The sequence below is a fragment of the Zalophus californianus genome, chromosome 2 (assembly GCF_009762305.2).
Source record: "Zalophus californianus isolate mZalCal1 chromosome 2, mZalCal1.pri.v2, whole genome shotgun sequence".
Taxonomy (NCBI): Eukaryota; Metazoa; Chordata; class Mammalia; order Carnivora; family Otariidae; genus Zalophus; species Zalophus californianus.
The window spans coordinates 71,327,760-71,353,036 of NC_045596.1; the positions used below are offsets into that span (position 1 = coordinate 71,327,760).

General features: G+C 36.9%; 1 protein-coding gene across 2 annotated transcripts; it reads left to right on the forward strand.

Annotated features, from left to right (window-relative positions):
• Positions 1 to 761: 761 nt before the first annotated feature.
• SPP1 (secreted phosphoprotein 1) lies at positions 762 to 8,591 on the forward strand. Of its 2 annotated transcripts, XM_027599934.2 has the most exons (7): positions 762 to 888; positions 2,013 to 2,077; positions 2,190 to 2,228; positions 5,122 to 5,202; positions 5,494 to 5,535; positions 6,589 to 6,867; positions 7,759 to 8,591. In XM_027599934.2, exons 2-7 carry the CDS (start codon positions 2,024 to 2,026, stop codon positions 8,161 to 8,163), a joined length of 900 nt encoding a protein of 299 aa, XP_027455735.2. In that variant the 5' UTR covers positions 762 to 888; positions 2,013 to 2,023; the 3' UTR covers positions 8,164 to 8,591. The 2 variants fall into 2 exon arrangements, with proteins under 2 accessions (XP_027455735.2, XP_027455736.2); XM_027599935.2 differs by lacking the exon at positions 5,122 to 5,202 and having other exon boundaries at positions 766 to 888.
• Positions 8,592 to 25,277: the final 16,686 nt, after the last annotated feature.

Genomic DNA, 25,277 nt, shown 5'->3' on the forward strand with positions numbered 1-25,277 from the left:
TCAGAGCCACACTCTGGCCCCAGAAGCAGCCTTCTCAAGCAGTAACTCTCCCAGTCAGAAGCTGCTTTACTTCTGCAGCATATAGAGTAAATTACCATTCTTCTGTCTTATATAGCAGATTATCTGATTCACCACCTCCAAACAATTTAAATGGTGCAACAAAAATTCGTGTCCTTGAATGGTCATTGTAAACCATAGTGAGTCCTATGTAAGGGGCATAAACGTAAGGGGCATAAACATGGAATTTAGTGTTAGTAAGGTCCTTTGTCTAAATGACAAGCTGCTACATACTTGAAATCACAGCACTGAGCCTGAGTAGCAAAGGATGGAGGGAGCCTCTTCCTACACCTGAACAATAGCCTCGCAGCTGTTAAACAAGTCTAACTGTGAGGCAAATTTGGTTGCATATATTACCTTAATCTGTTATTTAACCCGAAAGAAACAAAAATCTATTCCATTTCATTTTATTTAAGATGGATTTATATTTTTTCTTCTAATTCAGATATTATCAATTCTCTAAAAGAACCAGTCATTCCTCCCCACTTTTTACAGGACCCCTAGATGCCCTTCCATGATGCTGAATGCCAGTCCCATAAATGAAAAAGCTAGTTAATGATATTGTACATCAGTAACGTTTTAACTGTAGTTTTTGTGAGTTTGTTTCTTTGTTTTTTAACCACAAAAACCAGAGGGGGAAGTGTGGGAGCAAGTGGGTTGGGCAGTGGCAAAAAACCTCATGACACATTTCTCCGCCTCCCTGTGTTGGTGGAGACTGTCTGGAGCATCATTTAAATTCTGGGAGGTCCTGATTGTCAGCAGCAGGAAGAGAAGGCGAGCAGTGCAGCCCCATCCAGGACGGGGCTCTCTTCTCAGACAGCCCAGAGCAAGGTAAGCCCGCTTCGCTGTCCTGTGCGTTCAACTTCATTGCTGTCCTAGGCATTCGGCTTCATCGCGGGGGGAAGGGCAAGTTGTAAGGAAAAGAGTTGAACTGTAAAGCTGTTAAGCAGACTTACACTGTTCTAGTCTTTTAATTGAGCATGTCAGATACATTGCAGATTTTCTGGAAGAAAGGTAACTGGTTATTTTGAAAGCCAGTCATTTATAGAACTCAAAAATTCTTGGAGTCCTCAAAAGAACTGAATCTATTTCTTCCAATCATAAAAAAAAAGAAAAATTCTATGCCCCTTTCAAATGACTATATATACATTATTTTTAATGGGTAGATGGCTGTGGAAGCATTTAAGTGGAAAAGGATCTTTAGTGGTAATGTAAGTTAATAGTTATGCTATGTTTTAATGATTTAAGGTAAATATCCTATTTTCAAGGGAAAAAAAACTTTCTGAATATTTCACTTCTGTATTTAGCTGTTAAATTCTTCACCAAGATACCTGTATGACACTATGCAGACTTATTATCATGAATAGAAAAGCTGTTGACTATTTTCAACGTTTTGGGTTTTGTTTCAAATTTCTAGAAGCCTTTCTTAAAGAATTTGAGTTTTGAGACAGCCTCATTTTGCCTAAGTAGTACCTTTTTAATAATTTAGTTAAAAATCACACTTAAAATGCATGCTGGAAAAATGAAGAAAGCAAGCTTCTTTCTATAGTTTTATTTTCTCTCTTTCTCTTTGTGTTTTTCTTCCCTGAGAAATAAATATTCCAACAGTAGCTTATTATTTTAATTAAATTACTAATGATCTGTTTTTAGGTTGAGATAACTGGAGCTATCAGGTAGTCATGATATAACCCCTGGAACGCTAAATTTTGAAGTTGAATATAGTCATGAAATTCCTCTCTCCCTTGCCTAATAGTGAGAGATGGAGTAGAGAGGCGGCATTACAAATAGTAACTCAAAAGACCATAGTGATTGAAACAAAAGTTTTCTCCAAAAGGTAGAAAATATTCTACAGAAAATATATTTATTTGTAAATATTTTGTAATGTGGTAACATAAAGAGGTATCACTGTTTTACCCTACAAAGAAATCAAATATTCCTTATAAAATATTTTGCAGGAAAAGTCACCATGAGACTTGCAGTGATTTGCTTTTGCCTTTTGGGCATTGCCTACGCCATTCCGGTGAGTACAGCTGAATCTTAAAGGAAATTTCTCAAAATAAATGAATTGTGTGCTCCCCTGTGCTAGGAACACATTCACATTGTAATCTTGCTTCATCTTTTCTGTTTCAAAGATTAAGCAGGCCGATTCTGGGAGCTCTGAGGAAAAGCAGGTAAGCATCTTTTAGGTTTATCATGTAGTTAAATTATTTATGCAGCTGTATGAGAGTCACCACAAACATATTTGTTGCCATTTTACTTATTATCATAGTCAAGCTGTTGATTGATAAGTATTTATCGACTGCCGGCTTTCAGCCTAGGCCAGTGCTAAGTACAGTTACAGATGGTCTCTGACTTACAATGGTTCCATTTACAATTTTTCAACTTTACGGTGGTGGGAAAGCCATGTGCATTTAATAGAAACCATACTTCAAATTTTGAATTTTGATCTTTTCCTGGGCTAGCGACGCATGGCACAATACTCTCTGCTGGGCAGCGGTAGTGAGTCACAGACCCACTCAGCCACGCCATCCCGACGGTCAACACCGATATGCTTTCAACCATTCTAGACCCATACAACCATTCTGTTTTTCATTTTCAGTATAGTATTCAATACTTTAAGTGAGATATTCATCACTTTATTATAAAATGGGCTTTGTGTTAGATGCTTTTGCCCAACTGCAGGCTAATGTAAGCATTCTGAGCATGTTTAAGGTAGGCTAAGCTATACTATGATGCTCAGTAGGTCAGGTGTATTAAATGCACCTTTGACCTACCGTATTTTTAACGTTCAATGGGTTTATTGGGACGTAACCCATTGCAAGTTGAAGAAGAGTTGTATAGTCTTCAGTAAATATATTCTCTTAACACCAAACTAGTTCTTTTATATAATAAAATAATGCTCTGGGCCATGATCATTTATGTAAAAGAAATTCTATGAAGTCATGTGACTTTTTCTTTCCATGAGTCAACATACTGTACTAGACCTAGAAAATCCCATCCTTTGCTTTACTAAGTTTAAAATTTGTCTCACACACTGGACAGTTTGCATGACCGTAATATTCATAATATCTCCTAAGATACTTGCTAAGAAACCCATTATAAAAAGAAAGGTTCTTAAGCTGTTTGGATCTATCACGCTTGTCAGCTGACTTTAGATAACAACTTTCTAACCAAACATAAGACCAAATCAAACCCTTTATTATAACTCTTTAACCAGCACCATAGATGTACATGCCCCTCCAAAATACGTGAAACTGTGCCAGCCAAACAACAAATGGGCATTGTCCTGAGAGCTCAGACTAGAAGGCACACAGAGTTCAATCCCAGATGAACAGAATAAAGGCCTGTATAGAGCTGCCTGGGGTCGCTGAAAATAGATTGCTTAATGAAGACATTAGGAGAAGTATTTGCTGCATGTGTTTGGGTGCGCAAGTAGGTGGGTATAGGCATATCTGTTTTCCAACTGATTTGAGAAAACAAGTATTGAAGCACAATAATAGGCCAGAAAAATTAACACTTCCAGAAAAGATGGAGGTCACACTATTTGGGCAAGAATTGGTGACTTTTTCATGAATAAATATGGCACATAAAGCTATGACAGTATATTCAGTTATATTTAGGAGATAAGTGAAGAGCTCAACCTTCCAGAATCCTAGAAATTTAGAGCTAGTCGGAAATATGTGAAAGTCATAAGGCTTTCCCTCTGCAGATGAACATTCGTTATCTGTGAGTGTTATGACTATTAGGGAGGTTTTAATCCGTTTGTTTTGTTCATCTATATTGTCTTCACGTTACCTTATTTTAAATCATAAATTTAACTTATAAATGCCTTCTCTCTGAGCCCATATTACATGTAGCAGCAGGAAATATATATATTAAATATATATAAATTATAACATATTTACATATCTTTATATATTTTTAAATTAAAAAAAGTAGGGAAACTTGGAACTCCTCTAGAACAGTAGTTTCACATCTTTTTCAGGCAAGGAACCCTTTCCTTCAGCAAAAGCTTTCAGAGTAGCCCTATATGAAGTTGCTCTGGTTGAGTCAGCTCTGGGGGGAAACCCCACGTGCTACTGACTTGTTGCCTCCCTGCCCTTCCCCCACCCGGTGGCTGGCTGTGAAAGGGACCCGTGGAACGGCCAGGGTTCTCATTCTCAATGACAGGGAAGGGAAGCGATTGGCTCTGGGTGATACAGCCCATCAGATGACACTTATTCAGAGCAATTTCCACTCCTCTGCACTAGGATAATCATTTTCCAGATAAATGACTTGGCTAAAGGAAAGACTGTTCTATTCACATCTCTGGCACCTTGGAGCAACAGAACATTTGTGTGATGATGTTAATATTATAATAATATTATATTTCTGCATGGTCCACCCAGAAAGCAACTAGGCACATGTGGCTACTGAGCTCACAGTGTAGCTAGTACGATTGAAGAACTCAATTTTTTATTATATTTCATTTTAATTAAATTAAGTAACCACATGTTATATGGCCAGAGGATATTGTATCAGACAATGCAGCCTTAGAGAGTTCTTCCTCTTTCCATAGAGGAAACAATGAAGATCACCACTAACTAAGGGCACCTCTGCTTTAGACGTGCTTTATCTGAGGGGAAATTTCAGCTTGTACGCATAGGACAGGAATGCACAGTATTCAGCATGCACAGAATGCATCACTGTCTGCCTGAATTTGAACCCTGGCTCTGCCACTTACTACCACTTAACTTCTTTGTGGCTCAGCTTCTCTTGGTCTGTAAAATGGGAATAATAATGATACCTATCTCACAGGGGGTTGAGAGGATTAAATGAATAAATATTTGTAAATCACTTTGAAAGGATGCCTGACCTAAGTAAGTGCTATGTAAGAGTATATTAAATGAATCTGCAACAAAAAGGAAATGATAAAAGAGGTATGTAAGGCTCTGGCTGACCATGCAGAGGCATAGTATGCTTATCCATCAAGATCAGTGAAGTATAGTTGTTTTTTCAGTTTATCACTTAGAGATCCTTATGTTTCTTTTTTTAATAATGATAAATATGCAACATTTTTTGTAGCTTTACAACAAATACCCAGGTGCTGTAGCTACATGGCTAAAGCCTGACCCATCCCAGAAGCAGACTTTCCTAGCACTACAGGTATTTTTAATGTTAACTAATTTTAAGAATTAAATTTCTCACATTTAGAGAACAACAACAAAAAGTAGCCATCACGGAGGCCAGTCAGGCCAATTAAATGGATCCTTCCTGCCTGTTGGTAAACTTGAGCTTAGGATAGCAATTGATCTGGTTATGTTGGCTTTTCCCCACTTTAAGCCACCCACTTATGAGGCTGAAAAATAAGAGCTGCTTTGGATAGAAAAGGCTAACTTTTGAAATAAAATATGAGACATATTTGATGTAAACTGATATGTGTCCCTCCTTCTTCAGAATACCGTGCTCTCTCAAGAAAATGATGACTTCCAACAGAAGGTGAGTTCTCACCATGAATCAGAAGCTGACCATGCCTTGGAGAGATGAAAGAAGCCACTCTTTCTCCTAATGACATGGCCTGGCTTCGATTCTGACAATATTCTATCAGCAAATTTTATAGTAAATTGCCAATTTAAAACTTGCTCAGGAAGAAAACATGTATTTACTAAATGTCAGAAATACCAGGTTTCTTCAGATAAGTTTAGTGTGGCAGGAAATGTTTACTAATGTCTGTTATTTGAAATACTGAGCCTCTTAACATTTTATTTAAGGTATTTTGTAGATGTCTTATCTAATATCTGATAAGCATCTAATAATGCCTACAAAAGCCAAGACTTTGTCTCAGGGTAACAGTTCTATTCCTAACATAATGATTTATTTTATTAGGAGCATTGTTATATTTGCTAAACAAAGAGATAAATTTGTTCTCCTTAAGATCTGTTTGAATGCGTTAAGAAACTCTAACTGGGAAAGTTAGATAAATAATCGAGTATATTTGCTAATCAGAAGTTTAATCAGACATTCAGTGGTTAATCTGGTTGACAGATGTGAGCTGCAGTTTATACACAAGCATAATGGAGTCACCTTTGGCTTATGCATGCCGATGGGCGGGGGCTTACGTTTTGGTGCCTGCATTAATATATGGATGTTCCAATCTCCTGAGAATTCTCATTTCAAATAAAAAGCAATCTCACAATTATGTATCTGTATTTATTTCATCATTGAATTTGGTAAATGAAATAATGTCTAATATGAACAAGGAAAAGCAATGTTATCCATAGAAATGTTATACTCACATATATGGCTTGAAAATGTCTATGAAAGTAATTACTTATGGAGAAGGAAGAAAAATACCTCAGATTATGATTCCATTTATCCTGGTGTTAAAAAAGAGATTGGAAGATACTCACTTTTACTCCTAGAAGCCACTGAATACATTGTTGTGAATGCAAAGATTCTGAAACCAAATTAGTCTGAAAGACTAATGCACTGTAAAGACTAAGGGAAAATAAAAACCCTTATCCAAATTTTTCTGGCCATCTTGTTTTTTAGACCCTCTCAAGCAAGTCCAATGAAAGCCATGAGGATGTGGATGAAGATGACGGAGACGATGTGGATAGCCAGGATTCCATTGATTCCAATGACGTAGATGACGACTCTAACCAGTCTGATGAATCTGATGAACTGGTCACTGATTTTCCCACTGACATTCCAGCAACCCAGTTTTTCACTCCAGCTGTCCCCACAAGAGACTCAAATGATGGCCGAGGTGACAGTGTGGCTCATGGACTGAGGTCCAGATCTAAGAAGTCCCACGGATACGAAGTCCAGGTAAATCCTTAAACAGACACATGAGACATTTATGATTAGAGCCCAATTCTAGGAAACCAGAGTGTGTCTATTCACATTCACTTCTTCATTCATTCATTCATTCATTCATTCAGTAAACATTATTAATTTATGACTTTTTAAGATTTTTTAAATTTATTTTAGAGAGAGAAAGAACAGGGGGAATGGTAGAGGGGGAAGGACAAGCAGACTCCATGCTGAGCTCACGACCCTGAGCTCATGGCCTGAGCCAAAATCAAGAGTCTGGCGCTCAACCAACTGAGCCACCCAGGTGCCCCTAACTTATGACTATTGAACACAAAACCTTTTTTCACTTGGTGATTATATGTTTAAGTCCATGCAATTTCTCCCTACTTTTGTCTCTCAATCACAATGATCTTTTTCCAAATCCTGGCTATAAAGCATTTATTCTATTTACTTTTTTAGATTAAAGAAAAAAACTTTGGAAAACAGCAATGATTTTCACAATATAATGGTCATGTTTTAAAGTTAAATACCCAAGATGAATTGTAGAGTTGCAAATTATGCTTAATCTGTAGTCAAAGGATCTGAATTTGACACATAGCCTTGCCACTTACTAATCATTTTACTTTTTAACTTTCAATTCACTTTCCCTTTATGTAAAACAGAGATCATGAGATCTACATCATCGTCTTTATCATTTGCATAATTGATGTATCTATTAAACAAAAGGAGATGAATATGTGAAAAGGTTCGGTAAAAAAACAAAGTAACAAGCTAGTCCTGTTTTTTGCTTCAGCCAAATTTAGACAATTTTCAGTATAAATTGGCCTAAAATTTAGAAAGCAGAATTACAATGTTCCCATCCCTGGCTCTTCATTTAATTCTTCTTCCGTTTGTTCTGTGATTCAGTATCCTGATTCTACAGAGGAGGACTTGACATCACTTGTGAAAAGTGAGAGTACGGAAGATGATTTCAATGCCGTCCTTCTTTCCCAGACTGTGCGGGGGACTTCTGACGGGGACAGCCACGCGAAAGACAGTCAGGAAACAAGTCAGCTGGATGACCACAGTATAGAAACAAAGAGCCACAAGCACACCAGAGAGTATAAGCTGAGAGCAAGTGATGAGAGCAATAAGCATTCCCATGAGATCGGTAGTCAGGAAAATTCTGAGGTCAGCAGTGAACTCGTCAGCCAAATAGTTCAAAGCCATGAAAAGGAACGAGTCCTAGACTCCAAGAGTGTGGAAGAAGATAAACACCTGAAATTTCGCATTTCTCATGAATTAGATAGTGCATCTTCTGAGGTCAATTAAAAGGAGAAAAGGCAATTTCTTACTCTGCTTTTAGTAAAAAGAAAAAATACATTGTAGCAGGATGGGAGAGAATATGAAATGCTTATTTCTCAGCTTAGTTGGTGAATGTATATGTATATGGATCTGGAAATAGATACTGGTTTTGATCATTAGTTTAGTGTGTGGCTTCATGGTAACACCCTTGTAAACTAAAAGCTTCAGGGTTTGGTCTATGTTCTTTTCATATAAGAAATGCAAGCTATCACTGCATTGTAATGTTTGCTATTCTTTTATGAATAGAAATTATGTAGAAGCAAACAAATACTTTTACACACTTACAAAAGAGAATATAAAATTTTATGTCACTATAATCTTTTGTTTTTTAAATTAGTGTATATTTGGTTGTGATTGTTTTGTGTGTGTGAATAAATCTTATGTCTCAAATATAATGAGTTTGGTGGTAGCTTTTTCTTTTTTGTCTTCTCTTTTTTTTCCCGCAGCTTTATTGAATTATATATGACATATACTATTGTGTAAGTTGAGTTGTACCACATGATGATTTGATCTGCTCTTGTACTACAAAATGATCACCACCATAGCATTAGTTAACACCTCTAGCTTGTCACCTTCTCTATCCTATCACACAATCATCATTTCTTTTTTGTGGTGAGAGCATTCAAGATGTACTGTCTTAGCAATCAGTTGCTATTTTAACGAAACTGCTACACTTAGGAGAGAGCAAACCAGGGTCTTCTGGATCAACCATACAGCTTCTGGTTGAGCTAAGGTTCCTAGTTAAAGAAACAGAATTCAAGCTGGGGTTGCTATTCAGCCAGAAATCCTCCAACCATGCAGGACTCTTACACCCAGTGGGACACCTTTTTCTAATTTTCACAAAGCTTATATAAAAGCTAACGAAAGCCCAGCTGTAATCACAAATCAATTTTATTATTTCTCATCACTCACCATTAATTTGTTCAGTGAATTTATTGCTTTGTTGCCCTCGGATGAAAACCTGATAGGTTCCATAGCAGTTTTTTTCCCTAGCTATTTTGATCACCTGTAGATAATAAATAGTCCCCCTGTATTGGGAAATTTTTAAATGCAGTTTCGGGTAATAATTGAGATTTTCAATTTCATTCAAAACTAAAAGTTCTGGAAGCCTTAAGTGGAGCAAGCATCTTTACTTCCATGTCTTGCTCGTTCTGCTCTTTCTAAAACTAGAAATGCCATTTGGAAATTTTAAAATTATCTATTAAGTAACTTTTAGGACAAAAGGGGCAGTTTTTCTAAAAAAGAACTATAATGAAAACACAAAATCAATGGAATATAGTTAAATCAGTGATCACAGAAAAGCCATAGCCTTAAATTCTTGCAGCAAAAAAAAATCAAAAAATGAAAATAAATTGAGCTCCCATCTTAAAAATTAGAAAAGAACAGCAAAGTAAAACAAAAGAAAGCAGAAGGAAGGAAATAATAAATTTAAAAGCAAAAGTAATGAGATAGAGAACAGAAAAATAGTAGAAACTAATAAATCAAAATGCTGGCTTCTTGTAAAAACAACAACAACAACAACAAAATAGATAAACCATTAACTCACCCAATAAGGGAAGAAAGGCAGAAAAAAACAAATAAGAAATACAAGCAAGGAGATAGCCAATGACACTGGTAAATTTTTAAATATTGAAAGAGACTACTTTACACAATCCAATACAAATAAAATGAAAAACCTAGATAAATTGAATTATTTTCTAAGAAAATACAACTTATCAAAACTGGCCTTGCTATACATGGAAAGCATAAACAGATTTCCATAGAGGAAAGAGAAAAAGTTATCAAGGAACGAACTATAAAAACTAGATCCAAATGATTTTACAGGGGAATTCTATCAAATCTTCAAAGACCAGATAAGCCAAATCCCATTTAAGTTGTAGCACAGAAGGAAAACTCTCAAATGATTTCTGTGAAACAACTATAATTCTGACACCCAAACCTGGTAAGATTACAAACACACACACACACACACACACACACACACACACACACACACACACACACACACGGAAACTATAAATTAGTCTCACTCATGACTAGCAATGGAACAATCCTAAATAAAATGTCAGCAAACAGAATCTAAAAACATGTCTAAAGAGTGCATCATAATCAAGAGGGGTTTATTCCTGGACAATGATGCTTCAATATTAGTAAATTCATTCCTATGGTTCATCATGTAGTTAGATCTAAGAAGAAAGATGTTATATGATTAGATGTATAGATGACAAAAAGGACTTTGTGTTAGTAAGCTATTATTAGGGTGAAAATAGTGAGTAACAAACACTCCCGCTATCTCAGTGGCTTACAATGTCAAATATTTTCCTTCTTCCCACTCACCAGTCTGTGGGTTGGCAGGGATGCTTATGCGTCAGGCTGCAGGATGGATTCAGGTCTACTCCATATGCTTCTCCATTTGGGATCAGCAACTACCCAGGGCATGTCTTTCTGATGGTAGAGGCAGAAACACAAGTGGGGTGAGCAGAAACATATGATGCTTCAGACTCTGAACTTGTCACGCTACTACTGTTGATCAAATTCCATTGTTTAAAGCAAGTCACAAGCTAAAAACCATAATCAGTATACAGGTAAAGTATTCTCTCCCAACAATAAATCATGATAGAAGGGAAAAAAGAAATAATTGAGAATACATAGTAAAATGTAGCATAGCCTTTGACAAATTTCAACACTCATTCTTAATTTCAGAAAAATAAAATAAAAATTAAGATATATTTTCTTAATATGATGAAATATTTTATACCTCAACTCAAAAACCAGCATCCCACTTAATGGAGAAACAACTCTCATTAGGATAAAGCAGTTATGTCCTCTGCCCTGCTGCTATATAGCAAAGTATTGGAGATAAAAGCTAATAATCATAAGCATTTAGGTGCCTAAGCCTTGAGAAAGAATTAAATTATATCTCTATGTAGATCATGTAATATTACACCTACAAAACAAAGAATCAGTACTAAAGATAATAATTTCTGTAAAGTACCATAATATAAAATTCACCTGAAACATATATACAAAACTGCAAGCAGTAACCATTTAAAAGATACAATGTCATTTAATATAGAAACCAAAAAAGGATAAAATACTTAAGGAAATGTGCCAAAACTATATTAGAAAAACTTCAGGAGGTGGAAAACACTTCTGCAAGCTAAAAAAGGCTTGAAGAGATCAAAACACATCATTTGTTCTCATAGAGGACAATTCAACACCATAAAGATGACAATCCTCCCCCCAGTTATGTATAAATGTGATTCCAATTAAAATAAAGGTAAACTTTTTCCTAGAGTTATGCAAGCTAATTCTAAAGTTCATACGGAAAAATAAACATACAGTAATGGAAGGAAAATCCTGAAAAATAAAAATAAGAGAGGGCTAGCCCTAACAAGTACTAAATAAGATTATAAAGCCTCTCTAATAAAAACACTGTGGTATGGGCAAACAGAGTGGGAAGGGAATAGAAAATCCAAAAATAGGCCCAAGTACAGACGGATATTACTAGAGGGCATCTAAGATCACCTGGGAAAAGATGGACTTTTAAATAAGTGGTGTTGAGTGACTGGCTATTCATTTGGAGAAAGATAAAACTGTATCCATATCTCACACTATACATCAGAATAATCTCCAAATAGACCAGAGAAGTCAATTTAAAAGGAAACTATAAAAACATGAGACAAACACGTGAGGGAGTTACTTTATAACTTGGGTGTGGGGAAACCTTTCCTAACTGTGAGAAGACGCAATCTCGTATCACTTGCTATAAACTAAATGTTCGTGTCCCTCCAAAATTCACACGTTGAATTTTGAATAATGTCTTCCTCAACACAAGGTTCCTCAACACATTGAATAATGTCTTCCTCAACACAAGGGTATTAGAGTCGGGGCCTCTGGGAGGTGACTAGGTCATGAGAGTGGAGTGCTCATGAATGGGACCAGTGTCCTTGGAAAAGAGACCCCGAGAGCTCGCTGGCCCCTTTCACCAGGGGAGGACCCAGTGAGAAAATGGCTGTCTACGAAGCAGGAAGCAGGCCCTCACCAACTCTACAGATGCCTCGATCTTGAATTTCCCAGCCTCCAGAAGTGAGAAGTAAATGTCTGTTGTTTACAAGGCCCGGGGTCTTTTTGGTATTTCTGTACTTGCTTCATTTGCCACATCATCACCATCAACCGCAGGTGATAGCTTTATTAATAGTGCTGTCCCTGCCCGCCATAAGAGTACAAGCATCCCATTTCCTCCTGGCAAGCAGCTCCACAGTGGGCTCAAATCCAAGAACATAGCAAATTAATCCAGTTAATTCCCAAAACTAAGGTTCAGGCTTCATGAGAGAGAATGGAGTTGTAGCCCAGGGGATGGCGGAGAAGTTTGCTGCGTTATCGTGGGCCACAGCCGATCCGGACCTGGCGAGGGCTGAAGCCGGCAAACAGGACACTTCCCGCTGGAGTACCAGGAAGCTGAGGCTGGCAAGCAGGAAACCATGGACCACGACTGCAGAGCAAAACCCTGCAGGCCAAGGCGCCAGGAAAGCTCACCGGAGAGCGAGGCACCCTGGGTGTTCCTGCGCGGCGCTGGCCGCGGCTCTGTCGGAGGAGCAGAAAGCTAGCACACAAGCCAGCAAGAGAGCCCGTTTCCTGCGGCGTCCCTCCAGTGCCCCCTACTGACAAAGCTTGCCATCGTGCCAGTCGGCCGTAGGTACAGGGTCCAATTCCAGTACCGCAAAGCCGGACAGCGGTAAACTGAGAGCTGTCCCAGGCTCTTTGGGGAAAAAAAGCTGATTCCCGCTCCTGGGGCAAAACCAGTAAAAAATTAGCCTGGGAAATCTCTTTAAAGATAGAATGCAAGGAAGCCCTCAAAGACAAAATGGGATCATAACCAAGGGACCGAAGACCAAAATTGAAGGGAATTGCCATTCGCCAAAACTGGAGTGATTTGAGAATAAAAAGAATAATGGCAATAATGAATTATAACAAATATATATATATATATTTATATAATATATATAATGAATTATAACAAATTGAAATTTTTTTTGTTTCATTGGTACATAGCGATACTATAAGAGAAAGCATAAAAGAAGGAAAGGTCTTCTTTACAGATGAACGCCAGCTAATAGTAAATGTAGAAGGAATGATAAAACTAGAAAATCAGTTTGCAACCACAGTGTAATATTGACTCAGGAAATGATCACTAATGAGTGTTAAAATAATTGTACAAAAGGTTATTAGCAACAGGATATTCACCTCGTCCTAGAAGATCACCCCACAAATTACTAATTCCAAAAGAAGAAGATGCTTCTAACTAGAGAGTTTTGGTGGTCACCATCTTCATCCAGGAGTGAAACTTAGTTTCACAAGTGGGACAACCAGACGTTTGCTTCCTAATGTCACACAATAAGAAGCACACAACATCCCCTATGAAACGTTTTTGTGAAAAGATGTTTAACAGAATCAAATCATAGGAAAACAAGCAAACCCAGACATTGAGTTACTTGATGATACGACTGACCTGAACTTTCCAAAAAGTAAAGATTCCAGATGAAATACAGGACACTGTTATATTTGAATGTCAGATGAACAACAAAATCATCTTTTAGTGTAAGCATAGTATATATTATACTAAAGGATGAGTCATTGTTTATCTGACATTCAAATTAACTGAGCATCCTATATTTTTATTTTCTAAATCTTTAAACCCTAGAAAAAAAAGGGCGTTATACTATTCTAGATTAAAAGCCTAAAGAGGTGTAACCAAGGGCAAAACATGAACTTTGATTGGCACCTGGATTGAAAAAGAAGACTATAAAACACATTTTAGGGACAATTATGGTAATTGGAACATACACATATGTTAGATGATATTGCAGAATTACTGTTAATTCTCTTAGGTGTGAACATGGCATCATATTTATGAAATGAATGCCCTTATTCTTCAGAAATGTATAATGAAATATTTAGGAGTGATGTGCCATGGTTTTTATAATTTGCTTTCTGATGATTCAGAAAACACACACGGGTACACGAGGAGAAAGAAACCAATGTGGAAAAATGTATTATTCTTTCAACTTTTCTCAAGGTGCGGAAATGTTCCCAAAATTGGGGGTAGGAGGAAAGAACCTGCAGAATACAAAAATGTATGATGAATTAAAATATGTCTTAAAATAATGTCTCATCCATTGATATAAAAGTCTCAGAGCAATTCTTTCATGGTTTACTTCTTATACAAAATCAAGGAAAAGGAATTAATACATTTTACAACTAAAAAAAACTGTGTTTAAACTATGTTCCATCTCCTATGTATCCCTAACGACCCTTAGACGCTCACTTCAGTTGCAATCTGACAATCTTTTCATCCTTTTTCCACGTCACTAGTATGACCTAACCATGATTTGGAGTCCTTTTTTACTGGTCCTTGGCACTGCCTCTTCCTCTCTCCCACACGCGATATTTCAGGCTTCCAGTAACAGTGGCTCCAAAGACTGTTTGATTGCAATTATAATGGTAACAACAAAACTTCCCCGTGAGTCAGTGATGCCTGTGCAGCAGGGCAGAGGCAAGTAACTAAAATAAGCAATTCTGTTCTTGATCCGTACTGAGCATTCAGAAAAGGACTTAAAAACCCTATTTGTGGAGATTGAAGAAAAAACTATCTTCTACTGCAGTTTCATGAGGCAGTTTTTTATGCTTCCTCAATTTAGTGAATTCCCATATTGAAGCATTATGAACTATGTTCTCCACTTACAACACCCAGACCCAAAGCTCACGCTAGCATGTTACGTGCCCAACTGCAGTATTGTTCCTATGCAATCTCTTTGACTTAACCTCTTTTATTCCAAATACCATAAAGACTCATGTCTGACTAATCTAATGTGGCTATTTTAATCCAAAGTGCAGCTACATATTGCATATAAGTCCCAATCTCCAATAATAGATGTCCCCACCCCCAAGACGCAAACAAATAAATCCGGGAGACCTATGTGGCTGAACATACTCATCTAGTCAAATTGAAAGCATAGATTGGCAACTGAAAAGACAAAAGATCAATTCCCTCTGAGGAACCACCAAAAGAATGTGGGGCAGACTTAAGGGAAAAATCCAAAAGAAGGGTCCTAAAGTTACCCTAACTATTACCAACATCGTTTATAACATCAAGGTGATACTTCGAAGTTATTATTTAGAAATTATTCAGTAGGGCGCCTGGGTGGCTCAGTCATTAAGCGTCTGCCTGCAGCTCAGGTCATGATCCCAGGGTCCTGGGATCGAGCCCCGCATCGGGCTCCCTGCTCCGCGGGAAGCCTGCTTCTCCCTCTCCCACTCTCCCTGCTTGTGTTCCCTCTCTCACTGTCTCTGTCTCTGTTAAAAAATAAATAAAATCTTTAAAAAAAAAAAAGAAATTATTCAGTAAAAGAACAGAAGTTTTGCATGAAAATAATACATCCAATTTCTTGAATGTGTGAAAGGGTGAGAGGAGACCTACCCCTAGTAAAGCTCAAATACCTGACTTCCCCCCTCCCCACATCACCTTCTTCCTCATTCCAGATACTAACAGTGGAGAGGAAGGGGATTAAGTGCTGACCTGACATGTTCTTCTAAAGAAGGCCCCCATTGTCTTAGTCTGTTCGGGCTGCTATAACAAAAATACCACAAATGGGATGGTTTATAAACAACAGAAATTTATTTCTCACAGTTCTGAAGGCTGGGAAATCCAAGATCATGGCTCCAGAAGATTTGGTGTCTGGTAAGATCTCACTTTCTGGTTCATAGACAGCCATCTGTTTGCTGTGTCCTCATGTGGTGAAAGGGACTGGTGATCCCTCTGGAGCCTCTTTTATAAAGTCATTCTGGGCTGTGCCCTATTGATCTAACCATGTCCCCAAAGCCCCGCTTCTTAATACCATCACGTTGGGGTTAGGATTTCAACATATGAATTTGGGCAGGATGGGGGACACACAAACTGTTGGTCTATAGCACCTACCCTCCAGCCTCAAAGCATTTGGAGATGGACCAAAACACAGGCAGACTCTACTTGGCAGTGCCTCCAGAGCCCCTTTGGAGGTGTCAAATCAATGATCTAATCTACCTCAAGAAACTAGACGTACAAGAGCAAAACAAACCCCATGTCCCTTTTCACCACTTTTATCCAACATAGCACTGGAAGTTCTAGTCATTACAATAAGGAAATAATAAATTAAATTAAATTTAAAAAGAGCACACAAATTTGAAAAGAAAAAATAAAACTATTTTCAGACATCATGATTTTCTATGTAGAGAATTCCAAGAAACCTACAAAACATTCCTAGAACTAAACAATGAGTCCAATAACATCGTAGGATTCAAGATCAACATACAAAAATCACTTGAATTCTTATACACTGAAAAAGAACAAGTTAAAACCAAAATTAAAATGATGTCATTTATACTTGCTAAAAAATGAAATGTTTAGGTATAAATCTAAGAAAATATGTGTAAGATCTGTATGATAAAAGTTACAAAATGCTGATAAAAAAACACACAAAAAAAGACCCAAATACTTGGGGATTCACACCATGCAATAACAAGAACCCCCAAACCATCCAATTAAAAAATGGACAGGAGAATAAATAGACATTCTTCCAAAGAAGACATAGAGATGGCCAACTGGTACATGAAAAGGTGCTCAACATGACTAATTATCAATGGGATTCTAATCAAAACTACAAAGAGATATTACCTCATACCTGTTAGAATGGCTGTTATTAAAAAGACAAGAGATACCAAGTGCTGGCAAGAATATGGAGAAAAGGGAACTCTTGTGCACTATTAGTAAAAATGTAAATTGGTGCAGTGACTAGGGAAAACAGTATGGAGGCTCCTCAAAAAATTAAAAACAGAGCTACCATATGACCCAGCAATTCCACTTCTAAGTATTTATTCAAAGGAAGTTGGGATAAGGAAGTGATTTATCCAAAATCACTATCGATTCATCAGAAAGATATAACAATTGTAAATATTCGCTCATCACTGGAGCACCTAAACATATAAAACAAATATGAACAGAAATGAAAGGACAAATAAACAGCATAAAACAATAGTAGAGGACTTCACACTCCATGTTCAACAATGGATACATCATCAGACGGAAAATCAATAAGGAAAACGGTGGGCTTGTCTAACACCATAGAAATGAACCTAACAGACAATTATAGAACATTACTTTCAACAGCAGCAGAATGTACCTTCTTTTCAAGCACATTCTCTAGATGGTTTGTATGTTGGGCCACAATACAAGTCTTAACAAATTTAGGAAGACTGAAATTATATCAAACTTTTCTGATCATAACGGTATAAAACTAGAAATCAGTAGCAGAAGGAAAGTTGGAATATTTACAAATATATGGAAATCACACTCCTCACAACTTAGGAGTCAAAGAGGAAATTAAATGAGAAATCAGAAAGAATCTTGAAAAGGAATAACAACATGCCAAAACTTATAGGATCCAACGAAAGCAATTCTAAGTAGGAAGTTTATAACAATAAATGCTTGGATTAAGAAAAAAGAAAGCTCTCAGATAAACAACCTAACTTTACACCTCAAGGAACTAGAAAAAACTAAGCCAAAGTTAGCTGAATAAAAGAAACAACAAAGATTAAAGCAGAAATAAATGAAATAATGAGTAGGTGGACACTAGAAAAGATAACAAAACTGTATTGGTTCTTTGAAAAGATAAAATCAACAAACCTTTCATTAGACTGACAGAGAGAGAGAGATAGAGAGAGAGAAGACTCAAATAAATAAAATTATAAATGAAGGGGGACATCACAACTACATAAATGTAAAAGATCATAAGAGACTATTACCAACAATTATATGCCAATGAATTGGATAAACTAGAAGAAATGGATAAATTCTTAGAAACATGCAACCTACCAAGGCTGACTTGTGAAGAAATAGAAAATGTGAACAGTTCGATGACAAGTAAGGACATTGAATCAGTAATCAAAAATCCACCCCCCAAAAAAAACAAAAACAAACAAACAAAAAAAGCAGGCACAGATGGCTCTATGGGCAAGTTCTACCAAACACTTAAAGAAAAATTAATGCCAATCTTTCTCAAACTCTTCCAAAATATTGAAGAGAAGGGAACACTTCCAAACTCATTTTACAAGGCCAGTGTTACTATAATAATGGGTATATGTCAGTCCACATTTGTCCAAACCCACAGAGGTGCAACCCCAAGAGTGAACTCTAATGTAAACTGTAGACTTTGAGTGATTATGTTGTGTCCATGTGGGTTCATCAAATATAACAAATGTACCCCCACCCCCACGCTGGTGGGAAATGTTGATAATGGGAAAAGCTATGCATGCAAGGGGGCAGAAGGCACATGGAAAACCTCTGTACCTTTCCCTCAATTTTGTGTGAACCTAAAACTGCTCTTAAAAAATAAAGTCTTTAAATATGGGGGGAGAAAACCACAACAGTAGTGAAAAATTGTAGCATACCACTTAGGGTCACCTGTATTCAATTAGGAAAGAGATGGCATATTCAACTGGCCAATCTGCCTAGGAGTTATATAGAACAGACCAGGTTTTATTCTAGGCTAATTTGGCCCCACAACTGAAGCATTATCTTCCTGAGTCTTCTACTCAACACCCCATATATTACAAAGTTTCCCCACTTGGAATGTTGAGAACTAGAACCTTTTCCTGCTCTGTGAGAGCATCAGAAATTTCCCCACTTGCTCCTTTCAGGTAGTTCTTTCCCTGCAGATTTCCCAGCAGGGAGTTCTGTCCTCAGGCAGATTCCTCACAGGCACACTCTGAAGTCTTAAGGGCAACTCTGGAGATCTCTGGAGTTCTTTCTGCAGTTCTCTCCTCTCTGGTACTCTGTCTGCACATTGGCCTCCCTTGCATCTTGGTCTCCTTGACCACCCTGGCCTCCCCAAATTCTCAACTTAGTCTTCTCAACCCTGAGGGACTGCACTATAGCCTGGGAGCCCTCTCTAGGGAATTATTGGGAAACCATAGAACTGTCATCCTTTGTTTATCTCATCATTTGTTTATCTTCTTTCAAGGATTACTGTTCATCACTGCTGGTTGTCTGATGTTTGAAAACCATTCTTTATAAAATTCGACTGTATTTTTTTTTTTTAATTGAGGGTAAGTGGGTATATCTGTCCCTGTTGCTCCATCAGGGCTGGGAACAGAAATCCTTTAAAAATAATGTTATCTTAAAAAAAAATAATGAAAAAGACCAAATAAAATATATGACCACAGAGAAATAAAAAGTTAGCTGACAAAATTCACAGGAGGAATTAAGGATTTAAAATGAATAATTAGAGAAATAAAAGCCACATTCAAAACTATAAAAATAAAAGATACAGGGGTGCCTGGGTGGCTCAGTTGTTTAAGCCTCTGCCTTAGGTGGCTCAGGTCATGTTCTTGGGGTCCTGGGATGAGCCCTGCATTGGGCTACCTGCTTCTCCCTCTGCCTCTGCCCCTCCGCCTCCTCACCCTGTTCTTGTGCTCTACCCTCCCTCCTCTGAAATAAAGCAATAAAATCTTTTTTTTTTTTCAGGGGTGGGAGAGATAACTTTTATTCCAAAAGAATTCCATATCTATATTCCAAATCAATAACAACATTTAGGTAAGTGTATACCCTTGCTTCATAGATAACATTCATTTGAGTGCCTAAGTTAAGGCATTTAAAAATTATATATATTTAATTTCTATCACCCATCCAATCTCATTTCCTTATATAGGCAGCATCCTGTAGAATAAAAAGTCTGATTCTAAAGGCCATATTTGCATGTATAATTTAAAAAATTAATATGTGCATGGATTTTTTACACTGATCTTGTGAAACACTATGTTCTGTTTCCAGGGATAATTAACATCAACTTAGTCTGTTGCTAATTTCCATTATTTCTCACCAAGTACATTTTAAAAAAAAATGAAAGATACAGTAACATGGAGGGCAGGATTTGTAAAAATTCTGTTAAAAAATAGAAAATGATAAAAAGAGAAATAATTAAAAAGAAGATAATATAGAAATGAAATACAGTAGCTCCAACATATGCATAATTGGTATTCCTGAATTAAGAAAGCAAAATTTAAAGTATTCCAAAATTACAAAAGAAGAAAACTTTCCTAAAATAAATGAAAAATTGAATTTGCTGATTAAACCCATAAATTTCTCCCAGAGAAATAATTATGCATAATAATCAACACAATGATGTATTCTAGAGCAGGATAATAAAAAATTCACTAAGCAGGGAACTTTGGGGCAGAAAAATCAATTTATCTGCCACAGCTGAGAGAAAAAAGTGGGTTTAATCTGAACTCTCCTTCTCCATGGCAACATTTAATGACAGAGGAAGGTGGAAGAATGTGTCCAGAATCTTGAAAAGAAGGAAGACAAGATTGAGCCAAGAATATTATGCCCATTTGTTTTATGTTTATGGCAACAGAAAGGCACTCTCAATTTTGTACACACTCTGGGAGTAATGAGGCATTAATGAGTCCTTCTTTTAAAAAAAGAAAAAAAGAAAATTTAATAAAAAATCTATCCCAAAAGGATTGAATTAAGAGAACTCAGAGAAGGGGAACCTATGTTTTAAAAGTGTTGGTAATGAGTACTGAATATATCTAAATACAAAATGAAATATTATATTTATTATTTTAGAAGAAAATAAAAGTTTATAGACTTTGACAATGTCAAAGTTATTAATTTTTAAAAGTGTTGGTAGAGAGTACATATTTGTTAATACCTTATTTTTCAGAAGAGTCAAAGCCTACTGAAAAAATTGACAGATTAAAAAAACAATTGCTTGCTTAATTTAAAAAATTGATGTTGATATTAAAAATTACATTTGTAAATAATTTCTAAATAACATTCAAACAGAAACCCAACATAGCTCACTAATCCTCTCTAATAAATTGATGAGAAACCCTTTAGAGGTCAGGCCAAAGTAAGGACTATAACCAGACAGAGTCATTAAATAAAATTAAACCATTAAAATTTACGAATTTAAAATATGTATTCAGTGAGCAAGAGTATGAAGGAAGCTACTGTAACCGAAGTAGGACGGTATTAGTAAAAGGTTAAAAAATAAAAGAAAAAAAAGAATACAACATGCAGAAATAAACTCACACACATATGGTCAATTGATTTTCAAAAATAGTGCAAAGATGATTCAAGAGAGAAAGGATTGTCTTTTCGACTAATGATACTAGAACACTTGAATACTCATATGTAAGAAAAAAAAACTTGATTCATACCTCCCACCATATGTTAAAATTATCTCAAAATGGATTATATGCCTAAACATAAAACCTGAAATTATAAAGCTTCTAGAAGAAAATATAGGAGAAAATGTTCAGGGCCTTGGGTGAAGCAAAGATTTTTACAAATATGACACCAAATGTACAATTCATAAATTGAACTTTATCAAAATTCAGAACTGCTATTAAAAATTACTGAGAGTCCATTTTCAAAAGGATTTCTGGATTATTACAGCAAAGATTTCAAAGCTGTAATTTAATTATGTAAAAAAAAGAAAAGTAAGATTCAGGGATGCCTGTGTGGCTCAGTCGGTTAAGCGTCTACCTTGGTTCAGGTCATGATCCCAGGGTCCTGGGATGGAGTCCTGCATCTGGCTTCCTGCTCAGCGGGAAGCTGGCTTCTCCCTCTCCCACTTCCCCTGCTTATGCTCTCTCTGTCTCCGACAAATAAATAAATAAATAAAATCTTTAAAAAAGAGAAAAGAAAAGTAAGGTTCAGCGTCCTCTAAAGTCTCTAATCGCCTAACTCTTGCAGAGTGGGAGGCCAAACCAGCCACTCTATGTGCCCAGACAAGGGGACCTGATCTTGTGATCATATTGCATTTTATGCACATAACTAGCACAACTTTTACCAGTCTGTGGATTCACTTCTATTCAAATTTGTTAGTACTATTTTAATTGCAAGGGACAGAAACCCTAACCTAAAATAAATTAACCAGAAAGGAAATGTTAGGGCTAATGAAGTACAGTGGTAGATCTGCCTTCAATTAGTGCTGGCTCGGGAGCTCAAATGATATCATCGGAAGCTAGTCTTTCTTCATCTCCTAAGACCCACCTAAGGTATAGTAAGTCAGAATCCCCAGGAGTTAGACTCCAGAATCTTAAAACCAACAACAGAAAACCCTTTCCAGATGAGTGCCATAAAGCATCAGTTAATTGCTTTATCTGTGTATAGCTTATCTTTGCAAGCTAATTACAAGCTTCTTGCATGCAAGGACAATTTCTTCTGCACCCTAATCATATCTAAAATTGTGCTCGATAGATATTAAACAGGTATTCTGGAAAGTCTGGTAGATCTAGGGATGCTGTAAGTTTAATGCTATAAGCATCAGAAGGCATTTGAAAAAAAAATCTGATATTCTTTTGGAAAATCTGAGCTAGTGAAAATATAGTTGGATTCGAGTTTTTGAACAACTACATCCAAATGGAATTAGTGAATAAATTTGAGTTAGTAAAGAGCAGTATTCCAAAGCCCTCTGTTCTTGGCCCTGCATTGTTCAAAATTCTTTTGAACTTGAATAAAGATATAGATGATAAATACCATATTTGCAATTGACCAAACCAGGAGACGTCAAATGATAAAAATGTATTTCACAATGTTCTTGAATAGCATGGCCACTCAAACATTACCACCAGATCAATTTTGGTATTCTTCCAGTCCTCACATTATATATATATTGTTGGCTCCCTTTTCCCCCTGAGCATCAACGTTTTGGCTGCCAGCTTGTCTAGACTTACATCCTTTGACTCCAAATCTAGCAGGAAGAAAAGTTTTTCTTTTCCACAACTTAAAAAAAGTTCTGTCCTCATTTCCATTGAACAGAACCAGATCCCATGCCTGTTCGTAAATACCACTCACAGGAGCCAAGGGTTCATGATGCTCTGGTTGGCCACGCCTGAGTTCCACTCTCACCACTTGGGAACTAGTGGTGGTGTTAGCCACATCTGAGGCACACAGGGACTCAGAACGGTGGGGGTGGGGGTTCCCCAAGAAAATCTGATTATTGTTTTGATAAGAAAGGGAAATGGTTACAGAACTGCTAAACAACAAACCAAATAAGCCAGGGTCTCTGCCTTACATTCTACTCAGGAGGACAACTCTGTTAACAGATATTTTTAATATGAAATGATAAATGTTGGGGCGCCTGGGTGGCTCAGTTGGTTAAGCGCCCAACTCTTGCTTTTGGCTCAGGTCACGATCTCATGGATCATGAGATCGAGCTCCTCATAGGGCTCTACACTCAGTGGGGAGTCTGCTTGAAGATTAAGATTCTCTCCCTCTGCCCCTCCTCCCACTCACTCACAAACTCTCTCTCAAATAAATACATGTCCTTCCTTTTGAACAAAAAGATAAATGTTGTGATAAAATTTGACAGGGTAGAGAGGCAAGTAAATTCAAGGTAGGGGCCAGGATTGCAGCTAAGTAAGTTTCCAGAAGGAGATGACGCCTGAGTCTAGAAAGATTCTAAGTCTTTAGGAGGTGTAGAAGAGGGCTTGGAGATGACTTACAAGATTTGATCCCCTTGCAGGTAGGAATTGTGTCTTATTCTTGCCCCGCTGGAATCCAACATGGAGTCTGGTGTCTAGTGGACACTCTGTAAGTGTTTGATGAATTTGTTAATATTCCTTCATCATATATTCAGCAAAAATTATGTGGGAATTTATAAGGTAGATATTTAACCACATTATTCACAGAAGGAAACTGAGATCCAGAGGTTAGGTCATCAAAATCACATGCCAGCCAACAATGGTGCCAAGGTAATTCCCACAGAGGCAGGGACACATCCAAACCAAATTCTAGACATAAGGTAGAATATCACAAATCCTAGCCTTGCATTATTAGTGCAGTAAATTGAGAAATAAAAACAAGTAAAAATTTTAGTATGGTTAGCAGTTCTTATAAAGCCCAAAACACCAAATCTTTTTCTAATGATTTCAGATGTCAAGTGGTAAAAATTTATTTTACAATGTTCTTGAATAAATAAGGACTGGGAAAAAATTGAGAGGGAAACATGTTTGTTTGGGTGGGTTGCTAAGCAATACCACACAAGCCAGAGAGCCCTTTTGGAATTCCTTCGGAAGGTGGAATCTGCAGGACCAATGGGTCCTTCTGCTTGTGTCTGCTTCATCTGTTCACATGGGAAAATAAAAGCAAAACAGGAAACAAACAGGCGAGTCTAATAATACAGAAGCCAGAAGTGTGGAGAATACTAAGTATTAAATCAGACTGGACTGTTTTTAAGCTGCCTTTTGAAGGGCTTGTCTGAGGATCCACCATGGCACTGAGACAAAGAGGTGGGGTTTGTGTAGCATGTTCCAGAAGAACTAACCACACAGATGAAATAAAACCAAATAGTATCCAGCTATGTTATCTATCCCACACAGTATTTCAGGCCCTGTAGATTATCAAAACTTGCAATATGGCCATAGGATTATGGCAACCAGGTGAAGAAGAATATGAATTTTGCATCTCATTTATTTAATAAGAGAACACTTCTTATGAGAAATAGGTTTGTAAGATGAATATTAAAGGAAGGAATTCTGTGGGAAGGGAGAGAAATTTACAGCTTCAAGTCCTACTTGAGGAAAAGTGAGGCACTCCCAAGGCGAAAACATGCCAAGGTAAAAGCACAAGAGAGAACATTAGGAAGCCAGAAAGAATGACTAGGTATTTGAACAGGAAATATATTGCGTGGCTGGTGATGGGTTTATGAAAACTAAGATTGAAACTGGTAGTGAAATTCTTGGAATGTAAGATTTAGGATGTGGTGCATTAAATACTATCCACATAATGTTACAAAAATATTTCTCGGAATTTTTTAAAAATCACATTACCTGTGAAGATTTGTAATTAAAACTTTGGGTAAGCACACATTTAATTCTGAATTATGTATGTGTGGACACATTTTTGGTCAGTCCAAATTCTTTTGGAGACAATGGTATAGTCTTAAAAAGAATGCTTCAGATTTTGTTTTAAATCATTGACAAAGAAGGTACATTATTATTATTATTATTATTAAATAAAGGCTATACTT

What these genes read in the sequence shown, in the direction of transcription:
- SPP1 (XM_027599934.2), top strand. Translation starts at nt 2,024, where the DNA reads ATGAGACTTGCAGTGATTTGCTTTTGCCTTTTGGGCATTGCCTACGCC. An exon ending in GGAGCTCTGAGGAAAAGCAG is followed by an intron (nt 2,229 to 5,121) that starts GTAAGCATCTTT and finishes CATTTTTTGTAG; the next exon opens with CTTTACAACAAATACCCAGG. An exon ending in CCCACGGATACGAAGTCCAG is followed by an intron (nt 6,868 to 7,758) that starts GTAAATCCTTAA and finishes TCTGTGATTCAG; the next exon opens with TATCCTGATTCTACAGAGGA.